Source organism: Hyperolius riggenbachi, chromosome 2, assembly GCF_040937935.1.
Source record: "Hyperolius riggenbachi isolate aHypRig1 chromosome 2, aHypRig1.pri, whole genome shotgun sequence".
Lineage (NCBI taxonomy): Eukaryota > Metazoa > Chordata > Amphibia > Anura > Hyperoliidae > Hyperolius > Hyperolius riggenbachi.
In genome coordinates, this window is record NC_090647.1 from 163,236,685 (window position 1) to 163,256,058 (window position 19,374).

General features: G+C 43.2%; 1 protein-coding gene across 1 annotated transcript in view; it reads left to right on the forward strand.

The window, feature by feature from the left end:
* Positions 1-19,374, forward strand: part of VWA8 (von Willebrand factor A domain containing 8) — a 476,746-nt gene that overhangs the window by 431,605 nt on the left and 25,767 nt on the right. The window contains exon 41 of the mRNA XM_068267802.1: positions 9,973-10,081. Within this exon, the coding sequence (XP_068123903.1) occupies positions 9,973-10,081 (109 nt within the window). The remainder of the gene's footprint in view (positions 1-9,972; positions 10,082-19,374) is intronic.

Genomic DNA, 19,374 nt, shown 5'->3' on the forward strand with positions numbered 1-19,374 from the left:
TCCCGTAGAATTTTGTAGTACTCCCCTGGCAGGCCATCCGGGCCCGGGGCCTTATGATTGGCCAGGGATCGGATGGTCTGCTGGACCTCCCCCTCCGTAATTTTAGCGTTTAGATCTAATAGATCCTCTGCACTAAGTTTAGGAAGATCAATTCCTTTCAATATTCTATCCATGTCCTCCTCACTCTCCCCCTGTGGTGCTGTATACAGATCTTTATAAAAGTTTGCAAAAACCGTATTTATATCTTTAGGATGATGCATTAGTTTTCCGTCTGGTGTTTTAAGATTATGAATCGTAGTTGGTCTATAGTGGCCCTTTGCTAGCATGGCCAGCAGTCTTCCTGCTTTGTTGCCATGTTTATGAAATTTAAGGTCTTGATATGGTTTCAGCACTGCTTCCCTTTCCCTGAACCATCTATCCGATTCTGCCTTTGCCCTCTGCCAATCTACTTTAGTTCTCGTGTTTGGGTTTTGCCTCAATTCTATATATGCTACCCTGACTTTATCTACTGCCTCCTTATAACGTTGGGCTGTTTGCTTTTTTTTAGTGGCTGTACGCCATGATCCTTCCTCTCATAACTGCTTTTGAAGTGTCCCAGAGGAGATGGGAGTTACCTGCCTGTGCTGCATTGTCACCCCTGAATTCTAGCCACCACCCTTTCAACAGTGTATGGAAGTCCTCATCTCCATATAAGTGAGAGGGGAGCCTCCATATAATGTCCGTACCTCGCTGTATTTTCTCATGGACCTCAACAGATACAGGCGCATGATCTGAGATCACGATATCCATAATATCCGCCGTTATTAATCTGGTTGTTAAAAGATCATTTAGAAAAATATAATCGAGCCTCGAGAAAGTTCCGTGCACTGGCGAGTAGAACGAGAATTCCCGGTCGCACGGGTGCATATATCGCCATGTATCTGTGAGTTGCAAAGTGTCCTTGAGTCTACTTAAATTTGTGGTTCTAGTTACCCGGTGTTGTGGTGTGGCTCCTTCTCTACTAGATCTGTCTTCCTGTGGTTGATTAACATCGTTCCAATCTCCCCCCACTATCAGTGGCTGGTGTTGGAATTTTGCTAATTGCCATTGGATGCTTTCTAGAAATTTACTATTCTCTGTATTTGGGCCATATACATTAAATAGTACCATGGTTTCTCCCGAAAGGTGCAGATTTATGCCCACCCATCTGCCATTTTCATCTTGTTTGATCAAGTCTGCTGTAGCTTTTAAGGTTTTGCTCACCAGTATGATTACCCCCGCTTTTCTATCCACTGCTGGGGAGCCAAAAGAGGCTGCAACCCAGCTTTTATGCATATATTTAAATTCTTCTGCTTTTAAGTGGGTCTCCTGTAGCATGGCTACATCCGCCCTTAGTTTTTTTAGGTGGCGAAGGACCTGTGATCTCTTATTCGGCGACCTAAGGCCTTTGACGTTCCATGTAACTACTTTAATGGGCATTTTGAGTCTTTAATGTGATTGTGTGACAGATGAGTGGGCATCAAATCGTACACCAATAGGTAAATAGGCATATGCATTAAGTAAAAACTAGCATACAGTTGCTTTGGACAATTCTTCCTGCTATACATTTCCCGACCAGAGAGTGATTCCCCCCTTAGCTTCCCCTCCCCCCCTGTGCTGGACCGTTCGTTGGGGCCCTCTTGTTTGTAACTGTTGCATGTAAGAAAAATTAGCAGGCTAATGGACCCAATGTCCAGGATCGTACTCCTTCTGACTCCACTTCTTCCCTGTATCCTGCGGTCGTTCCTCCCCATACTGGTTTAAGACCCCAGGTAGCCAGTTCCCATCCATAACTTTGTTGTATTGCAGTAAACTTATAACAGCTTCATGAAGCTTTAAAACTTTGCGTATTAACTCAGTCCCGAACTTTTAAACATCTGTCATGCTGTGTTTGAATTACTTATCTGATCAGAGGTTTGGCTTCAGGTGTCGGATTCCTGTTGTTCTGCCGCCTGTGTTTCCTCCCGCGGGCTAGAGGCCCTTTGCGGACTGCGATCTATGCCCGGGCGCTTCAGGTACTTTTCAGCATCTTTAGGGTGCTTGTAGATAAAGATCTCTCCCTCCTTATCTGTGATGCGCAGGGTCGCCGGGTAGAGCAGGGCAAAGCGAATGTTTCTGGAGACCAGCTCCGAACAAATATGGCTGAAAGCCTGGCGCCGTTTTGTCACCTCTACGGAGTAGTCATTGAACAACATAATCTTGCGATCTTCATAAATCAAATCTCTTTTACGTGCTTTGAACGCGGTGAGCAACTTCTGCTTGTCTTTATAATCGAGGAAGCGGGCCATCACCATACGTGGCGGTTTCTTGTCCCCTTCTCGCCTTGCTGGGCCTACTCGGTGTGCTCTCTCCACTCTAAGCGTGTCATTCAGGCCTAAGAGCTCTGGCAGTGTCTTCTCACAGAAGTCATCTATGTCGGTGGCCCGGTGCGTTTCTGCTAGGCCTACTACCCTCAGATTATTGCGGCGGGACCTATTTTCCATCTCTTCCAACCTGTCATAAAATATGGTGTTCAGTCTGCGAGATTCCTCCAACTGCTTAGTAGCGTCTTCTAGGTCCGCCTCGGCCTGCCGGATACGGTGTTCCGCTCCCCCCAGCCGGTTCGAGTGCTCCTGTAGTTGTTTGGAGATGTGGCCTAGTGATTTTCTCACTGCTGCTTCCACTATAGATTGCAGATCGGGAGCTATTTGCATAGCCACTTCTCTCGCCAATGTTCTGAGGTCAGTGCCGCTCATATTTCTAGATGCTTCCTCCTCTATGCTCTCCGTCTCCCAGGTGCGTGTGGAAGAGGCCTCCGCCTGGTTCTGTGAAGCACGAGATTTACTCTGCGCCATCTTGGAAGTGCGTGGCGGTTTCGGCGTATCTTGTTCCCTGCGAGCCGCGCGTGTCAGGTAACGGTCCATTCTTCTCCTAGGATCCAGTTAGATACGTGCTGGGTCCTCTCAATGAGTTTGTCGGGTGTTTTCTAAGCTGCTAATGCTTGTTATGGATGGGTGGCTCGGAGAGCTCATTCACCTCCGTCCGCTCATACAGGAGCCGGAACCGGAAGTCCCAGCGATTGTTTTTAAACGACTGCCATGTTGGATCATTTCACAGAGGATTGTTACGATCCCCATTGACTTTTGCGGTAATTTGTCATGATCGTGTAAACAATAGTTTACACGATCGCTCATTTCTGCCGTCACCATGACGCTTGCAGTGTTGGTCAGATGGATCGGGAAATTACCGTTTTTTGTCGGAGATCTCCGATCTATCTGGCTGTGGGTACATAGCTTTAGTCTTGACAAGCAGTAAAAAGTGTATGCAGTCGGTTGCCAGGCATTGTGGGGCACCACCTGTCCATTTATTTAATTTTTTTATCAAGTCTGAATCACGATAAAGTATGCTTCATCATTTTGTATTTGGAGCTATGATGGGGTTCCCAAGAAAATACAGGAGAAATGTATTCCTAAAGGTGGAGCCAAGACTACTGTCTCGCATGTCTTGTGTCGAGGCTGTCATGGCAGAGGTCTGTGAGAAAGGGAACTGAATCCTGCACCAAACCAGGCAAACATTTCCATCAAGATAACAAAAAAGGTTTCATGGAATTTCTACATAAGACACAAAGTTAAAATGTTTGTAAGTTTAGTGTAAATACCCTATCCTTCAGTTCCACTTTACATTCCTCTTTTGCGGAGCACATCTGTCTTTTCTGCTACCGTTGGATTGTTAGATTGCAGAAACACACAGGTGTGCATTTTTGTGTAATAAACCTGCAAAATATTTATCAAAAAAAGCTTGTAGTGTCCAAACTGAGTGATCATTTGTTTTCCTCATTCTTCATACTCGGCATGCTTAGTTTTTCCAAGCATGGGAACTGTCCAAATAACAAGCTATTATGAAATGCTAGGAAGGCCTCGGAAAGTTAAACACCTTTTATAGTACAGCAGTGGCATGTCTTATGCACAGACAGCAGATGTAGGATAGGAGAGTTTTGTTTGCGGTTTATTACATGAGCAACACAAAGAGTGCAGCCATCTGCAGTGCTGGTCGCATGACCCCCTCCTCTCCATCCCCTCTCCTTTTCTCAGTACATACAGTACATAGGCAGACTGTATTTTGGCCTTAAACTCTCAGTTATTTTAATCATCTTGACACACAGACTGCTGAATCGGGATTTTTAAGTTCTTGGTATGTAGAAAAAACATCTCTATGGTGCAAACTATTTTTAAATTAATGATTTTCCATTGGAAGCTGGGAATCCATGAACATATAATATATGAAGCTATGTATACTATGCATCCAGTACATTTAAAATATTTAGAGAACAGTTGTTTTTTTAGTGAAGTCTCTTCACTGTCAATGCACCACTTTACTATTATATACTGTTCACAGAATTGACTACAACACATGCTCGATTATAAGTCAACTCTAATTTTTTAACCTGGAAATAAAGACTCAAATGCAAGTTAACACAGGAAATGGGTATACCTACGGCTCCGCCTCTGATAACTAGTAGGACAATGTACATCCCTTATCACACATAGTGCTATTCCTTTCCTCAGCAATAAAAAGAACCACCCCCTTCTTTACCCCAGTATAGCCATTTCCATATTAAGTACATCCAATTTTCGCACGCACGCACACACACACACACACACACACACACGGGTTGAAAAAAGACACGTCCATCGAGTTCAACCAGAAAATATAGTACAACACCAGCCTGCTCCCTCACATATCCCTGTTGATCCAGAGTAAGGCGAAAAACCCTTAGAAGGCATGGCCCAATTATCCTCAAAAGGGAAAAATGTCCTTCCCGACTCCAGATGGCAATCAAATAAAATCCCTGGATCAACACCACTGGGAATTACCTAGTAATTATAACCATGGATGTCTTTCAACGCAAGGAAAGCAACTAAGCCCTCTTTAAATGCAGATCTAGAATTTTCCATAACTACTTCCTGTGGCAATGTATTCCACATCTTAACCACTTCAGCCCTCAATCGTTTTCACTTTATGCATCTGAGCAATGTTCACCTCCCATTTATTAGCCTATTACTTTATCACTACTTATTACAATGAACTGATCTAGATCTTGTTTTTTCCGCCACCAATTAGGCTTTCTTTGGGTGGTACATTTTGCTAAGAGCTACCCTACTGTAAATGCATTTTAACAGTAAGAATCAGAAAAAAACGGAAACAGTTCATTATTTCTCAGTTTTCGGCCATTATAGTTTTAAAATAATACATGCCTCCATAATTAAAACCCACGTATAGTATTTGCCCATTTGTCCCGGTTATTACACCGTTTAAATTATGTCCCTATCACAATGTATGGCGACAATATTTTATTTGGAAATAAAAGTGAATTTTTTCCATTTTGCATCCATCACTATTTACAATAGAAATATTTCATCTTTACATAGATATTTAAAAAGTTTAGATCCTTAGGTAAATATTTTTTTTTTATTGTAATTTTTTTTTATTATTATTAAACATTTTATTTGGGTATTTTTGGGAGGGTGGGATGTGAATATTAATTTTTTTTAATGTAAATATGTTTATTTTTTTTATGTAGATGTAGTTTTACTTTTTGGCCACAAGATGGCAACCTTAGGTTTGTTTACATGACGTCACTCTAAGCGTAACATGTACGCTTAGAGGGACTTAGGGGGACGTAGGAGGCAGAAAAAGCAAGGCTTCCAAGAGAAGCTCAGCGCAAAAAGGGGTGTGGAACTTGCCCCGGGCTATGCAAGCCCACTCGAGATGTAAGCAGATGACAGTACAGTACCTTAACCTCCTTGCCGGTTATCCCGAACACAGTTCGGGGTAACCTGCGCAGGAGGATTTCTCAGGCCCCGCTGGGTCAATTTGCATAATTTTTTTTTTCCTACACGCAGCTAGCACTTTGCTAGCTGCGTGTAGTACGCGATCGCCGCCGCTCACCGCCGATTCGCCGCTACCCGCCGCGCCGAGCCGCCCCCCCGCCCCAGACCCCTGCGCAGCCTGGCCAATCAGTGCCAGGCAGCGCTAAGGGGCGGATCGGGATTCCCTCTGACGTCACGACGTCCATGACGTCGGTGACGTCATCCCGCCTGGTCGCCATGGCGACCGGGGAAGCCCTGCAGGAAATCCCGTTCTCAACGGGATTCCCTGCATATTCTGATCGCCGAAGGCGATCGGAGTGGGTGGGGGGATGCCGCCGCTCAGCGGCTATCATGTAGCGAGCCCAGGGCTCGCTACATGATTTAAAATAAAAAAAATTAAAAAAAGTGCAGCGCTGCCTCCTTGCCGGATTTTTTATAACGGCAAGGAGGTTAATAGAGGTTACATCTAGCTGCCCAAATACTTGCTGTAATCCCGATCTCTGTATTTCAAGTAATCCCGATATCACAGCGGCGGGGGATAAGAGCTAGCTCGCTCTACCACTTCCTGTTTCTGGTCCGTCAAGCCCTACTGCCAGTAGGGTGCGTGCTACACTGCAATGTAGTTCCATGCGCCAATAAAATCGCACCGGACAGCCTAAAAAAGAGATAGGCAACATATAGTGCAGAGAGTAGCGAAATGAGTGGCCACCGCTTAGGAATCACTTACTAGAAGCAGAGCTTGTTTATTGCACGTAATAAAACACGTAGACTCCTCTCCCGACTCGAGTTTCGGCTGTATGCCTTCCTCAAGGGAACTCCCTGAGGAAGGTATGGTATTTTACTATGGAACATGCTCTACTGCAAGAGTTGTGCCGCTGTGTTAGCATTTACTTATAAGCAATGTTGTGTTGTATAATTGTTTCCTCTTACTATAAAACCTTTAATAAAAACCATTGAAAAGAATAACCACAGCTCCCTGCATGCCGCCATAAAAGCACCACAGCACCCAGCATGGCACCACAGAACCCAACATGTCCCCATAGAGACACCAAAGCACTCAGCATACCTCCTATTGATGCATCACAGTTCCCAGCATGCCTGTCATTGAGGCACCACAGCTGCCAGCATACCCCATAGAGGCTCCACAGCTCTGACTGTGCCAGGGGCGGGGGACATCTGGGGCACCACTGATCTTTGGGGCTAGCAATGCCCTTGATCCCTGGTATCAATTTTGCTGCTCATCTCTGCACCTGTCCGAAAACTGCAATATCTTTCCTGTAATGTGCTGCCCAGAACTGAATTCCATATTCCAGATGTGGCCTTACTAGACTCTTCCCCAGTCCTTTCGTCCTCAACTTTTGTACCAGACTTTTGTGGGGAACAGTGTTGAAGGCTTTTGCAAAGTCCAACATTTACAGCATTCCCAATATCCACATTAGCGTTCACTATATTAGTCAAACATGACCTGTCTTTAGTAAACCCATGTTGATACTGAGAAATAAGATTATTTTGTACTATGAAGTCTTGTATAGTATCTCTTAGTAACCCCTCAAATAGTTTTCACACAACTGACTTTAAGCTACAAAACACACTTGGATCACAATTATACAAATTCCATAGTGCAGTAAAGATGTAACTCATTTTCCACTGATTAGCATTCTAAGGGCTTTAAGCAGGCTTTTAGTGCACAGTTTTCCAATGTCTGCTCAGGGGTTGATCACTGAAGCTGTTACAGTGTTGGAAATTTTACTTTCTGCTTTGTGTAGATTTCTAGCAAAGCACTGAGCCAATGAGAATGCTTGGAAGTCCGGTACTACAAAGAGTTTAGTTGCCATGGTTGAAAGCATGTTTAGTTTTTCTTTTTTTTACCAGCATTTGTAATTAGGTTTGAGAATCATAAATTAAAACTCCGAATGAAAAATACAATATGTTGCTTTTGGAAACTGCAATGCAACAAAATCTCAGCTCAAACGCAGATAAATTGTCCATAGGTCCTTAGAAACTTCAGAAACTAGTTGCAAGTGAAAAGAAAACTTACATGCAAAACTGGATTTGAAGGATTATATTCATGTCTTCATGTCTGACATGGCAAAGATTCTGCTGCACTGTGTAACATCAGACATTCATATTCACCAGTCAGTTTTATCATCTGCCCATTGTACCTGACCTGCTGAATACTGGCCTGTGCTTATGTCCTCTCAAAGTGTCGTGTAGAGTATATGATGAAAAGTAAATCATGTTGCAGCAGAATACCCACAGAGGTATTATTCCTCATTAGAAAAGTCCTTCCCCTGGCTACATGCCAAATAGTTCTTTGTCAGCAGATAATATGGGCCTGCCAGTGGCTACCCTTTCCATTGGCAGTGTGCCATGATGGTGTTGTAGTATTTTTTTTATTGATGTGCTGCTGTTTGTACTGTTCACAGACAGTGATGTGAAAATGTACAATCAAAGTCTGGAGCCAAAGTCACTCTATATACTGCAGATTATACACCACCAAATATTGTACAACCTTCGGTCTGCTGTCTCTGTATTATTTTCCTATAGCTTACTTTGTAAATAAGACACAAATCAGCTATTTCTAACGTCTTCATAGGAAAAAAAAAATCGTACCTTCATTTGTATCCACCATGTTGGATGTCAAATCTAAATGATATGAGTTTCCAGTCATACAAAAGATTCTTGGTCAAACAACTGCTGAACACGTCTAAGACCGGCATACCACTGATGTGGAAGTCCCCAGACCCCTTCCCCCTGAGCTTATTGTTTCAGAAGCTAGAACAGATGGAAGAGTTCATACACAGATGATCAAATTGAGAAATTCATCATTATGTGATCACAGTGGTATGTTTTCCAGGACACTGACAGTTATCATTCTATAACCTCTAAGGATCAGGCACCGGGCACTCAACCACCATATACGGGCATAGGGACCTCAGATAGTGTGGAAACTACCTAATGATGGATTAGACTGCTGTTTGTATCAACCTGTTATTCCAGTACCTCCTAAAATATAGAGCTTTCCTACCGTGTTCTTAGCATGAGTGATAATGTGAAATACTATTTTCATTGACTGATTTTCATTGACTGATTTGCGGATTTCAGCTTAGATGTTGATAATTAATAGTTAGAACAGTTAGAATAGTTCTGATTCACGTTGTTTAAGTAAGCAATATGATGTGCAGCAGAGCTTATGCAGTGCTGTATTGACTGTATCTATGACACTAGGAAAGATGACAAAATGACTACCCTGAATTTATAGTCATCTACTTCTTTGTTGAATACTATTTAACATGAGAATGTTCTAATGTAATTTTTTTCTGACTGCTTGTACTACCTGAAACATACAGGTACAGACTAACCAGCAAGCTCATGGTGAACCAGAACTCATTGGAGTGTGTGAGGGGCTACAATGGTCCTAAAAGCCGCCTTACTAAAATACTAAGGAAAACAAGCGTTTGCTTTCTTAAAACAAAAAGAATTTGTGATCATTCAGGTTGGAGTGAGCTTGAGATGTCTCCCAGGGCATCACTGTTGAATATGTGCAAATTAATCATTGTTGCCATTAGAAACTAAACACACTTCCAGAACCGCTGGAATGCAATGATGTGTCAGCTTGTTAATTTGTACAGAGCCATAATAATCCAACATGCATACAGACTGTTTCGGATTGTTTGATCGTCATCAGTGCATGGCATAGATTAATTTGTCTCTATGGAGTAGGGCTTATAACACCGAGAGGTACAGACTAACCAGCAAGCTCATGGTGATCCAGAACTCATTGAAGTGTGTGAGGGGCTACAATGGTCCTAAAAGCCCCCTTTCTAAAATACTCAGGAAAACAAGAGTTAATGGTTAATTTGCATATATTCTGCAGTGATGCACTGGGAGACATTTCAAGCTCACTCCCTGAATTATCACAAATTCTTTCTGTTTTAAGAAAGCAAACTCTTGTTTACCTGAAACATCTGCTGTTTGCCCTGTCTCCTTACGAGCTCGAAAAAAGAATTGTTTGAAAGAAAATGTTGAAGTTAAAAAAATAAATACAAAATTTGCAAACCTATTTGCGCAGTGATTTCTAATGTGCATATATTTGTATTTTTAGATTGAAAGAAATTCAGATGAGTGAATATGACGCAGCCACGTATGAGCGTTTCTCAGAGGCCGTACGCAGACAAGTCCAGTCTCTGCGAGTCATTCTGGATAGTCTACAGGTAAAACCGCTGAGATAAGAATGTGGGCTGTATCACTCTTCTAAGTGTTCCAGAATGTGTTCTCACTTGTGAAATGTCTAAATTGTATAAAGAGAAATAGTCATTTCAACCTAATTTAAAGTACACCTTTTACTGGAAAAAAAAATCTTAAATAAGACAGAAAATAAAATAATAAATTGAGGGCTGGTTCAGACGGACGTTTTCAAGAACGCCAGCGTTTAACTGCTAAGCGTTTAAAGGCTTTTATTAGCTTTCATAAAGTAGCGTTTGCGAGTGTTGCGTTTTGTTGGCTTTTGCTGGCTTTTACAGGAAGTGGGCATTTTTACAGGGAAAGGGCTTGGTTATGTGTCTGCAGGAAGCGGAAATACCTTTGTACTTCCTGTACTCCGAGTGCTGGTGACATACTTTGCCCAGAGCTCTGGTTTATATTTGGAATTGCGTTTTTCTTGCTGGAGATATGGATGAGATTCAAGCTTGCCTTGTTCAGCTGAAGCTTGCGACTCTCAGAGCGCTTCTGTCGAGGCCTCCGACGGGTCACAGGGTGAGTGCTGGGAGGCTGTGGGTTCATCCTATTGTTGCAGAGAGATCCAGTAGAGGTGCATTTATGTCCCTTTACCACGATCTCAGAAGACATCCTGCTCGTTTTTTTGGCTACGTGCGGATGACCGTGGATTTCTTTGATGAGCTGTTGGTCCTGCTATCTCCTTCCCTTCAGAGGCAGCATACCAACATGCGTTCACCAGTGAGTCCTGCTGAACGTCTCCTGGTGACACTGCGGTGAGTACACCTAATGTATGTAGTTTATTAGATGTGTTTTACAAGTTTTTTTTGTGTTTGTGAAGGCTAATTTTTTTTCCATTTTTCTAGATTCCTTGCTATGGGTGAGACTTTTGCCTCTTTACACTACCAATTTCATTTGGGTAGATCAACTGTACAAGGGATTGTTCACGACACGTGCCAGAAGATATGGGAAGTCTTGCAGCCAATCTTCATGCCTTCACCGACTGAGCAGTTGTGGAAGGATGCTGCAGACTCCTTCCTTAAAAAGGCCAAGTTTCCAAATTGTGTTGGTGCCGTGGATGGAAAACATATTCGGATACAACTTCCAAGTGGTTCTGGATCACGGTACTACAACTATAAGAAGTACTTTTCGGTGGTGCTCATGGCAGTTGTCGATGCCAACTATAAGTTTCTGACGATTGATGTAGGATCCTATGACAGTACTGCAGATTCCAACATCTTCCGATCGTCTATCATTGGCAGCCGGTTGTACAATGGTACTTTGAACCTTCCGGGGCCTAAACCAATCCAGGAACATGGGGAACCAATGCCACATGTGATGGTCGGAGATGAAGTCTTTGCACTTCAAGTCCATTTGATGAAGCCATACCCAAAGAGAGATCTGGACACAAAGAAGAAGGTGTTTAATTACCGTCTCACCAACAGACAGATAGTCCTGCCATGAGGGGATGGACCATCTTCACCTCAACCACATATGCTGTAAACAAAAGTAGCACACACATTACTAGGCACCAGGGGATAGCCTCACAAGAAGGAGGTCTGTGGCTGATGGAGAGAAAGTCCATCACCTCATGGGGGACTCTCTGCCTGTGGCCTGGGGGAAGCTAAGCAGCATACCAAAGCCACAGACAGATAGTCCTGCCATGAGGGGATGGACCATCTCCACCTCAACCACACAAGGCACGTACACATAGTATTAAACAACATAGCAAAACAGTGTAATTATATGTCGTCTATTATTGGTGTATCACTCCTGGACTGCATCCGTAGAGAGGCAGATACAGCCTCTGCTGTGCTTTCTAAACTGGTAACGGTTGATGTTGGTGCACGCGCTGGACAATTGGCCTTTCCTTGGTCGTAAGTGCTTGGCTGCTGACTATATGGATACCAGCTTGCTTGGTAAGGGTGCAACATATGTGTGTAAGTGCCGGGGGGTGGGCCATAGTAAGGTGGGCCTGCTTCATGTGGTGCTTGAGTTGGCCAAGGTTGAGTTGTTTGAGTTGAGGTGGGTGCACTAGTGGTTTTCATTTGCATAACCATAGTAAACAGTTTCTGTTTCATGTCGTCCCATTTGTCTTTTGGAACCTCCCGTGCCTCTTTTTCCAGAGCCCTAAAAAATGTCCCCAAACTATCCTGTGGCTCCATTATTTTTGCAACATTTTTCTCCACATCTTTAATTAAAGAGACGACATCCGCATTAGCAGCTTCCTGAACGGTTCTGGGCCTATTTCTTCTAGAGGCAGTTATCACGGGTGATGTGGGTCGTTGCGCACTAGTCGGTGTGGATGTTGACTGTGTGCTCACATTTGCATTGTCCTCTAGCGACTCCTCCTCTGTCTCTCTTTTCTCAGATGATGACCTTAGCGATTGACTGAGAGATGCAATACTGCCGTCATCTTCTTCCTCAGGTTCCTCCTGTGCCTCACTTCTAGCAGCATTTGTCGTTGTTCTGGAATTATAAGCAAAGATATACAAAAAAATATATATTAATTTGCAGAAAATTATAAACTTTTGATGGTATAGTTTTTAAAAACTGAATGGTTATTTTATTACCTTCTCCTTTCCTGTGTGTTGCGGAGAAAAGCTAGCTGTTCGAAAAGTGGGTGGTAGCGGTATCGACTAGGAGCTTGCCCACTCCTGCTTTCCCTGCTGTAGCGGAGGTCTTTTCCGTACCGGTCCCTTATGGACTTCCATTTTTTTTAAGCATTTTTACTGAGAAACAAAGGCAGAGAAACTTGATCAAATATGTGCAATTTTCACATCGGTTCCATACAAAAAATCAAAATCCTTTCAATTACTTATCCTTACAATGCATTCAGTGGGCCCGTGGGGAGGTACAATGCATTCAGTGGGCCCGTGGGGAGGTACAATGCATTCAGTGGGCCAGTGGGGAGGTACAATGCATTCAGTGGGCCAGTGGGGAGGTACAATGCATTCAGTGGGCCCGTGGGGAGGTACAATGCATTCAGTGGGCCCGTGGGGAGGTACAATGCATTCAGTGGGCCAGTGGGGAGGTACAATGCATTCAGTGGGCCAGTGGGGAGGTACAATGCATTCAGTGGGCCTGTGGGGAGGTACAATGCATTCAGTGGGCCAGTGGGGAGGTACAATGCATTCAGTGGGCCCATGGGGAGGTACAATGCATTCAGTGGGCCAGTGGGGAGGTACAATGCATTCAGTGGGCCCGTGGGGAGATACAATGCATTCAGTGGGCCCGTGGGGAGGTACAATGCATTCAGTGGGCCAGTGGGGAGGTACAATGCATTCAGTAGGCCAATGGGGAGGTACAATGCATTCAGTGGGCCCGTGGGAAGGTACAATGCATTCACTGGGCCCGTGGGGAGGTACAATGCATTCAGTGGGCCAGTGGGGAGGTACAATGCATTCAGTGGGCCAATGGGGAGGTACAATGCATTCAGTCGGCCAGAGAGGGAGGTACAATGTATTATAAGATCATACAGTGAGCCGCATCATGTACTTACAAATGTTGTCTCTAGTAGATGCACTATACTCCAGATACTGCTAGAAAAAATGTTTGCAAACTTCCTCCCATGCGCGTGCCTTCCGAACATTATTGCTGTATTCCATGCAGCTACTGTCCCAAATGGCAGGGCGGCCATGAACCTGCTCAACCAGCTCTCCCAGCTCCACATTGCGCTCTGCTGCTGTCGCCATCGCTCTAGCCTGTCTCATCACTTCCTCTCGCATTGAATTATGGTTCTCCTTCCTGTTCTGTCCCCTCCTCCAGACGCCTTTGCAGACTTTTCACTGGCTTTCACTGGCGTTCGAGCGCGTTTGAACGCTACGCGGCCAGACGCAACCGCCTTCCAGAAGCTGCATGTTGCTTTCGAGACTAGACGCGACGCCGGGATCAACCGCCAGGCGTTTATGAAAGCTTGCAACAGCCAGCCATAAACGCTCCCATTCACTTGAATGAGACGGTGGTAGATCCAAAAAAAGTTGCGTTTGAAAGCCCCCGTTCAACGCCGCAAAACCGTCCGTCTGAACCAGCCCTGAATATTGGTAAACTATGTGTTTCCTATGCTCTATGACTAGCTGATCTGTTTGTATGGACACTGTCTGGTTACAATAGGGTAGACCAGGCCAGATGTTTCTGCTGCCACCATGTGATAACACTTCAGGTTGAAAGTGCTGTTCATTATCCCTCTTCTGTGCATCGTGCTGACATGGCAAAGATTCTGGTGGGTCCCATGCAGACACCCCCCCCCCTCCCCCCTCCACAAAAATAAATAAATGAATAAATAAAGTAAAAATAAAAATCACCAGAAACTAGCTAAGGGGAAGGTGTAGCATACTGTGGTAAGCATGTCTGTTATTTCTAGATGAAGATAATTTCATATTCATCTGAAGTACACTTTAAGATTTTGTTAAACTCCACTTTCCCTAGTCCATATTTGTACATTACTGATATTTCAGCAGGCTTATACTGACATCCCTGAGACTGTTCTGAAGCAGTGATCATGTTTATTACAATTGGCTTCTTGGCAGGAAGTTGTGAGTGGGGGAATTAGACTAACTAAAAAATGACAGTGTAGGTAGGGGTTGGGAGACCTGTGAAATGTTACTTCCTGCTTTGTGTGGGCTTCTAAGCCAATGACACAAACAGATGCATATATTATTTCCAGCTTGTTCACTTTGACATTCTTACCAGTATATTAGAAGGTGGAGACTGACAATTAAAGGTAATATTTAATAGTTACAATATGGTTTATGCAGACATCATATAGAGTATGTTAAACAAGTTTTTTGCAATAAACACTTGATATGAATGTTTTATGACCTTACTATTTTAAGTGTTTAGTATTAAATTGCATAAACTCTTTGGCATACATAATTCTGTTTTTTATCAACTGATTCTTGTTTTTTGCATTACAGTAAACCTGTTTGCTAACAAACAAACAAACACAGAACATTTATATCGCGCTTTTCTCCTGGCGGACTCAAAGCGCCAGAGCTGCAGCTACTAGGACGCGCTCTATAGGCAGTAGCAGTGTTAGGGAGTCTTGCCCAAGGTCTCCTACTGAATAGGTGCTGGTTTACTGAACAGGCAGAGCCGAGATTCGAACCCAGGTCTCCTGTGTCAGAGGCAGAGCCTTTACTATCCAGCCACTACTTTACACTATCCAGCCACTACTAACCTAAGAAACTATATACATGTGCATGTTAAATGCATTTTTAAGTCAATACAGAAAGGTCCATTTAAATTACTCCCTTTCTCGAACAGTAAGATATTTACCATATTTATTTCATGTGCTTTTAGCTATCATATGGAATAATGTATAACTGCTGACCTTCTTTCCTCTCATAAAATAACTATAGTGATCTTTGCACAATCATTCTCTGATCTGAAAGATGAAAGTATAAAAAAAGGATGGATTTTTTCTTGTTGCTGTTCCAATCACAGCAATGAAAAGAAGGATGGCTGGGTCTCCACCTGGATTTAAGCAAATTGCAATATTTATTGTGCCATAGCACAAAACGAACACACGACGTTTCGGCCTGCGGCCTTTATCAAGTGTTACAAAAAACTGAGCTGATACTCACACATAAATCACATATCACATCATAAAACACACCCCACAGGGCGGGCACATACTTAGATAGAGGGCTTTAAAGTGACAGTGTAACAATATATTCAAGTCATAGGAAACACCTCAAATTACATTACTCATTAAGTCCTTTGGGAACAAGCGTTTCCAACTTGTTAATCCACCTACTCTCCCTTCTTAGGAGGGTTGTCTCGTTGTCCATCCCTTCTCCTGTTGTGACTTTCTCCAATACACACCACCGTAAATTGTTTACCATATGGTTGCATTCGAAATAGTGTCTTCCTATAGGGGAATCAAATTTTTTTTCAGGATCGTTGTAATATTTTCTGTACAATCTTATATCACTGCGATGTTCATTAACTCCCACCCTAATGGGTCTCGAGGTCTGTCCTAGGACAGACCTCGAGACCCATTAGGGTGAGAGTTAATGAACATCGCAGTGATATAGGATTGTACAGAAAATATTACAACGATGTAATTTGAGGTGTTTCCTATGACTTGAATATATTGTTACACTGTCACTTTAAAGCCCTCTATCTAAGTATGTGCCCGCCCTGTGGGGTGTGTTTTATGATGTGATATGTGATTTATGTGTGAGTATCAGCTCAGTTTTTTGTAACACTTGATAAAGGCCGCAGGCCGAAACATCGTGTGTTCATTTTGTGCTATGGCACAATAAATATTGCAATTTGCTTAAATCCAGGTGGAGACCCAGCCATCCTTCTTTTCTTGCGGTTTATTTACACACCTAATGAGGATCCAGGTGTGTGCTGGTTGACTCCCTGGTGGTTGTGATTCAGGCGGTTGAGCTGAGGGTAAGCCTTTCCTATGTGTGCTTGAAGTCCAATCACAGCAATGCTCATTTAGTTTCAGGCATTTTCTTTATCTGTAGCCTTTGTGACTTAAAGAATGGTTCATTGTTATAAGAAATAACCAAGGTGGTCTGCTAGTCTTCCTCTGAAGCTGTGTCCCCACTATAGCGGAAAACTGACATTTTTTTACTGCATTGTAAACTGACAATTGACAGATACTATTTCAGAATAGGATCCGTTCACACTTATCAGTCTGCAACAAATCTGCTAGATCCACTGTGGTAAGCCAACCACATTCTTGTGCTGTCTGAGATTTTTTCCAGAGAATGGATGCATTTCCCATTTAGCCTATGGTTGAAACACGTATGTGTCAGGCACCATCCAGGCCACAATGGACCATCGTAGTGGACTCTGCACCGTCGGCTACCATTGGCCATTGGAGAGCTGGCCAAAGTGGGAACCTAGGCTAAAGCCTCATTGAGATAGAGTGATTGGGAGTGGTGCAGCCACCAGCATACATATGCCTCAGGTCAGCAGTTGAGAACTGTGTATATGTTCCCATGCGGCTGTGGAACACAGCTGAGAGGAAGGTAGCAGGAATTAGTTTGACAAACACCCGCTTGTCAGGGTTGGGCAGCAGTAAAGGTTTTCCTTTCACACCATTGCCCAAAGAATGTCACAATTGTGCATACTCATGTCCATAACCATCCAGAAAATGTTTTTTTTTTCTCCTTACTGCATGCATACTAAAATGATAGGATATGTCTGAGGAAGATTTTCATGTCCCTTTACAGAACACTGCATTCACTATGACAGATTAAAGGGAAGCTGTAGTGAGAGGGACACCAAAGCTGTGATCTTTTTACCTGTTTAAAATTGTCAGTTGTCTGGCATCATATTGGTGTATTGGATTTAGTTGTGTACTGCAGCCATTGGAGTCAGACTTGAGTCTTCCTGGTGTTTTGGGGGTACATGATTCAGAAATTTTTAGAGACAGAAGTTAAGCGTTCGTTTTTTTGTGTGTTTTAGAAAGGGATTAAGAAGGGCAGTGCTCATATTCCTCTCACTTCAGTTAATCCATTCTGTACATTCAGAATTTGAAGATTGTTGCCTATTCCTGTGCATTGTTTTTCCCAGTGTTTGCCGCATAGAGCAGTCTGCTGTGGTGTCCTATGTGTATTGCTGTTACGCTACATTTCAGACAACTCTGGTAGAGAAGGATTGAGATGAAGTGGGCCCCAAAACAAGGTAGTAGCCTTGGCAACCCCCAATACTATTCTTGGTTTGCTGAGGTGGTAGAGGGTTCAGAGGAAGTGGCAGCCAGGCCCCTTAGAGAGAAACCATAACCAAGAATTGAACTTCATCCCAATCAGTATCTGACACCCCCTTTCCCATGAGAAATCTTTTCCTTTTCTCAAATGGATCATCAAGGGGTTCTATATGGCTGATTTTGTGGTGAAACCCCTCCCACAGTGTGATGTCACGGCCTCACAGTTCTGAGGTCCTGACATCACACTGTGGGAGCCTTGTTGCATTGTGGGAAATAGCTGTTTCCAACTGCCAAATAAGCAAGCAGCATCTCCCAGTGACATCACCTGCCACCAGTAAAAATGTCACCATGTGATAAATGTCAGAATATAAATCAGGGAGAGGAAAGATTTTACAATGAGCAAACATTGACTAAATCATTTATACATAATTATTGTAAAAATTAAGCACTTTTTTATTACATTTTTTTCACTGGAGTTCCTCTTTAATGCCTGTTAAGCCCCAGCCATCTGCCTAGGTCACCAGGTGAATGATCCTGCCCTTGACTCTGGCACTTAATAAAATGCTTTGTTAATGTTCTAGCATTATTCAGAGTGCAATGTTATTTTTAACATGTAACGCAAGTTTCCAGCATGAAGAAAATAAGTGTTTGTCATATAGGATTTTAGTGGCAGGAGATAAGGAAGGCAACATGGCAGCCGTCATCCAAGTCATTAGTTAGAATTACCGTATTTTTTTTTTTTTTTTTTGAATATCATAAATGTTTATTCAAAATTTTTAAAGAGATAGAAACATACAGTACAAAAATAAGAACAAACAGTGGCCAACATGGCCTTACATATCTTCCGGGCAGGATGCAATATAACAGAGTATGGGTCTAAGACCCTGCAGACATATAAAAAGCGAGAATACAATTTGCATTATTATACATAATGATGAATCATCCTTCAGCATGGATCTAGGTGAGGTACGATCAAAAGTAATAATTGTACTGCCCGTTATGTTCTTCTGTCTAATAAATCCGTGCTGGACACCAAAACATGTAGAGGAAAGAAGACAAAAACAGAGTGAGAAAAAAGAAGAAAAACAAGAATGAAAGAAGAGGGGAAGAAGAGGGCCCCTCAGACCCCCCCCCCCCCCCCCCCCCAAAGCACTAGAGGCATAACCGTTATTCCCTGAAACATTCCCAACAGGAGTTAGACTTCGGATTCAAGTAAAAGTTTCCCCTCCTCGGAAAGAGTAAACACCTCCCACCTCCTCCATATCAGTTTATATTTCTCCTCCCTATCTGAGGCTAAGTGGATCAGTAATTCTGTATGTTTCAAAGCTGAAAGTTCCTGTAACCAGTCTTGGATCTTCGGGGCCTGAGTGGATTTCCAGAATTTAGGAATGGTTAATTTAGCTGCTGCCAAGATATGGCGGACTAAAGATTTTTTTGTAGGCTCTGATGGAGCAGTCTATTTTGAGGAGCAACAGGGAAAGTGGCTCATTGGGTACCCTGATCTCGCTTACACTTTCTATAATTTTGCAGATTGTTTCCCAAAAGTGGGTAAGTTTGGGGCATGTATGCCATATATGGATCATATCTCCGACTGCCGTGCCGCATCGCCAACATAAATCT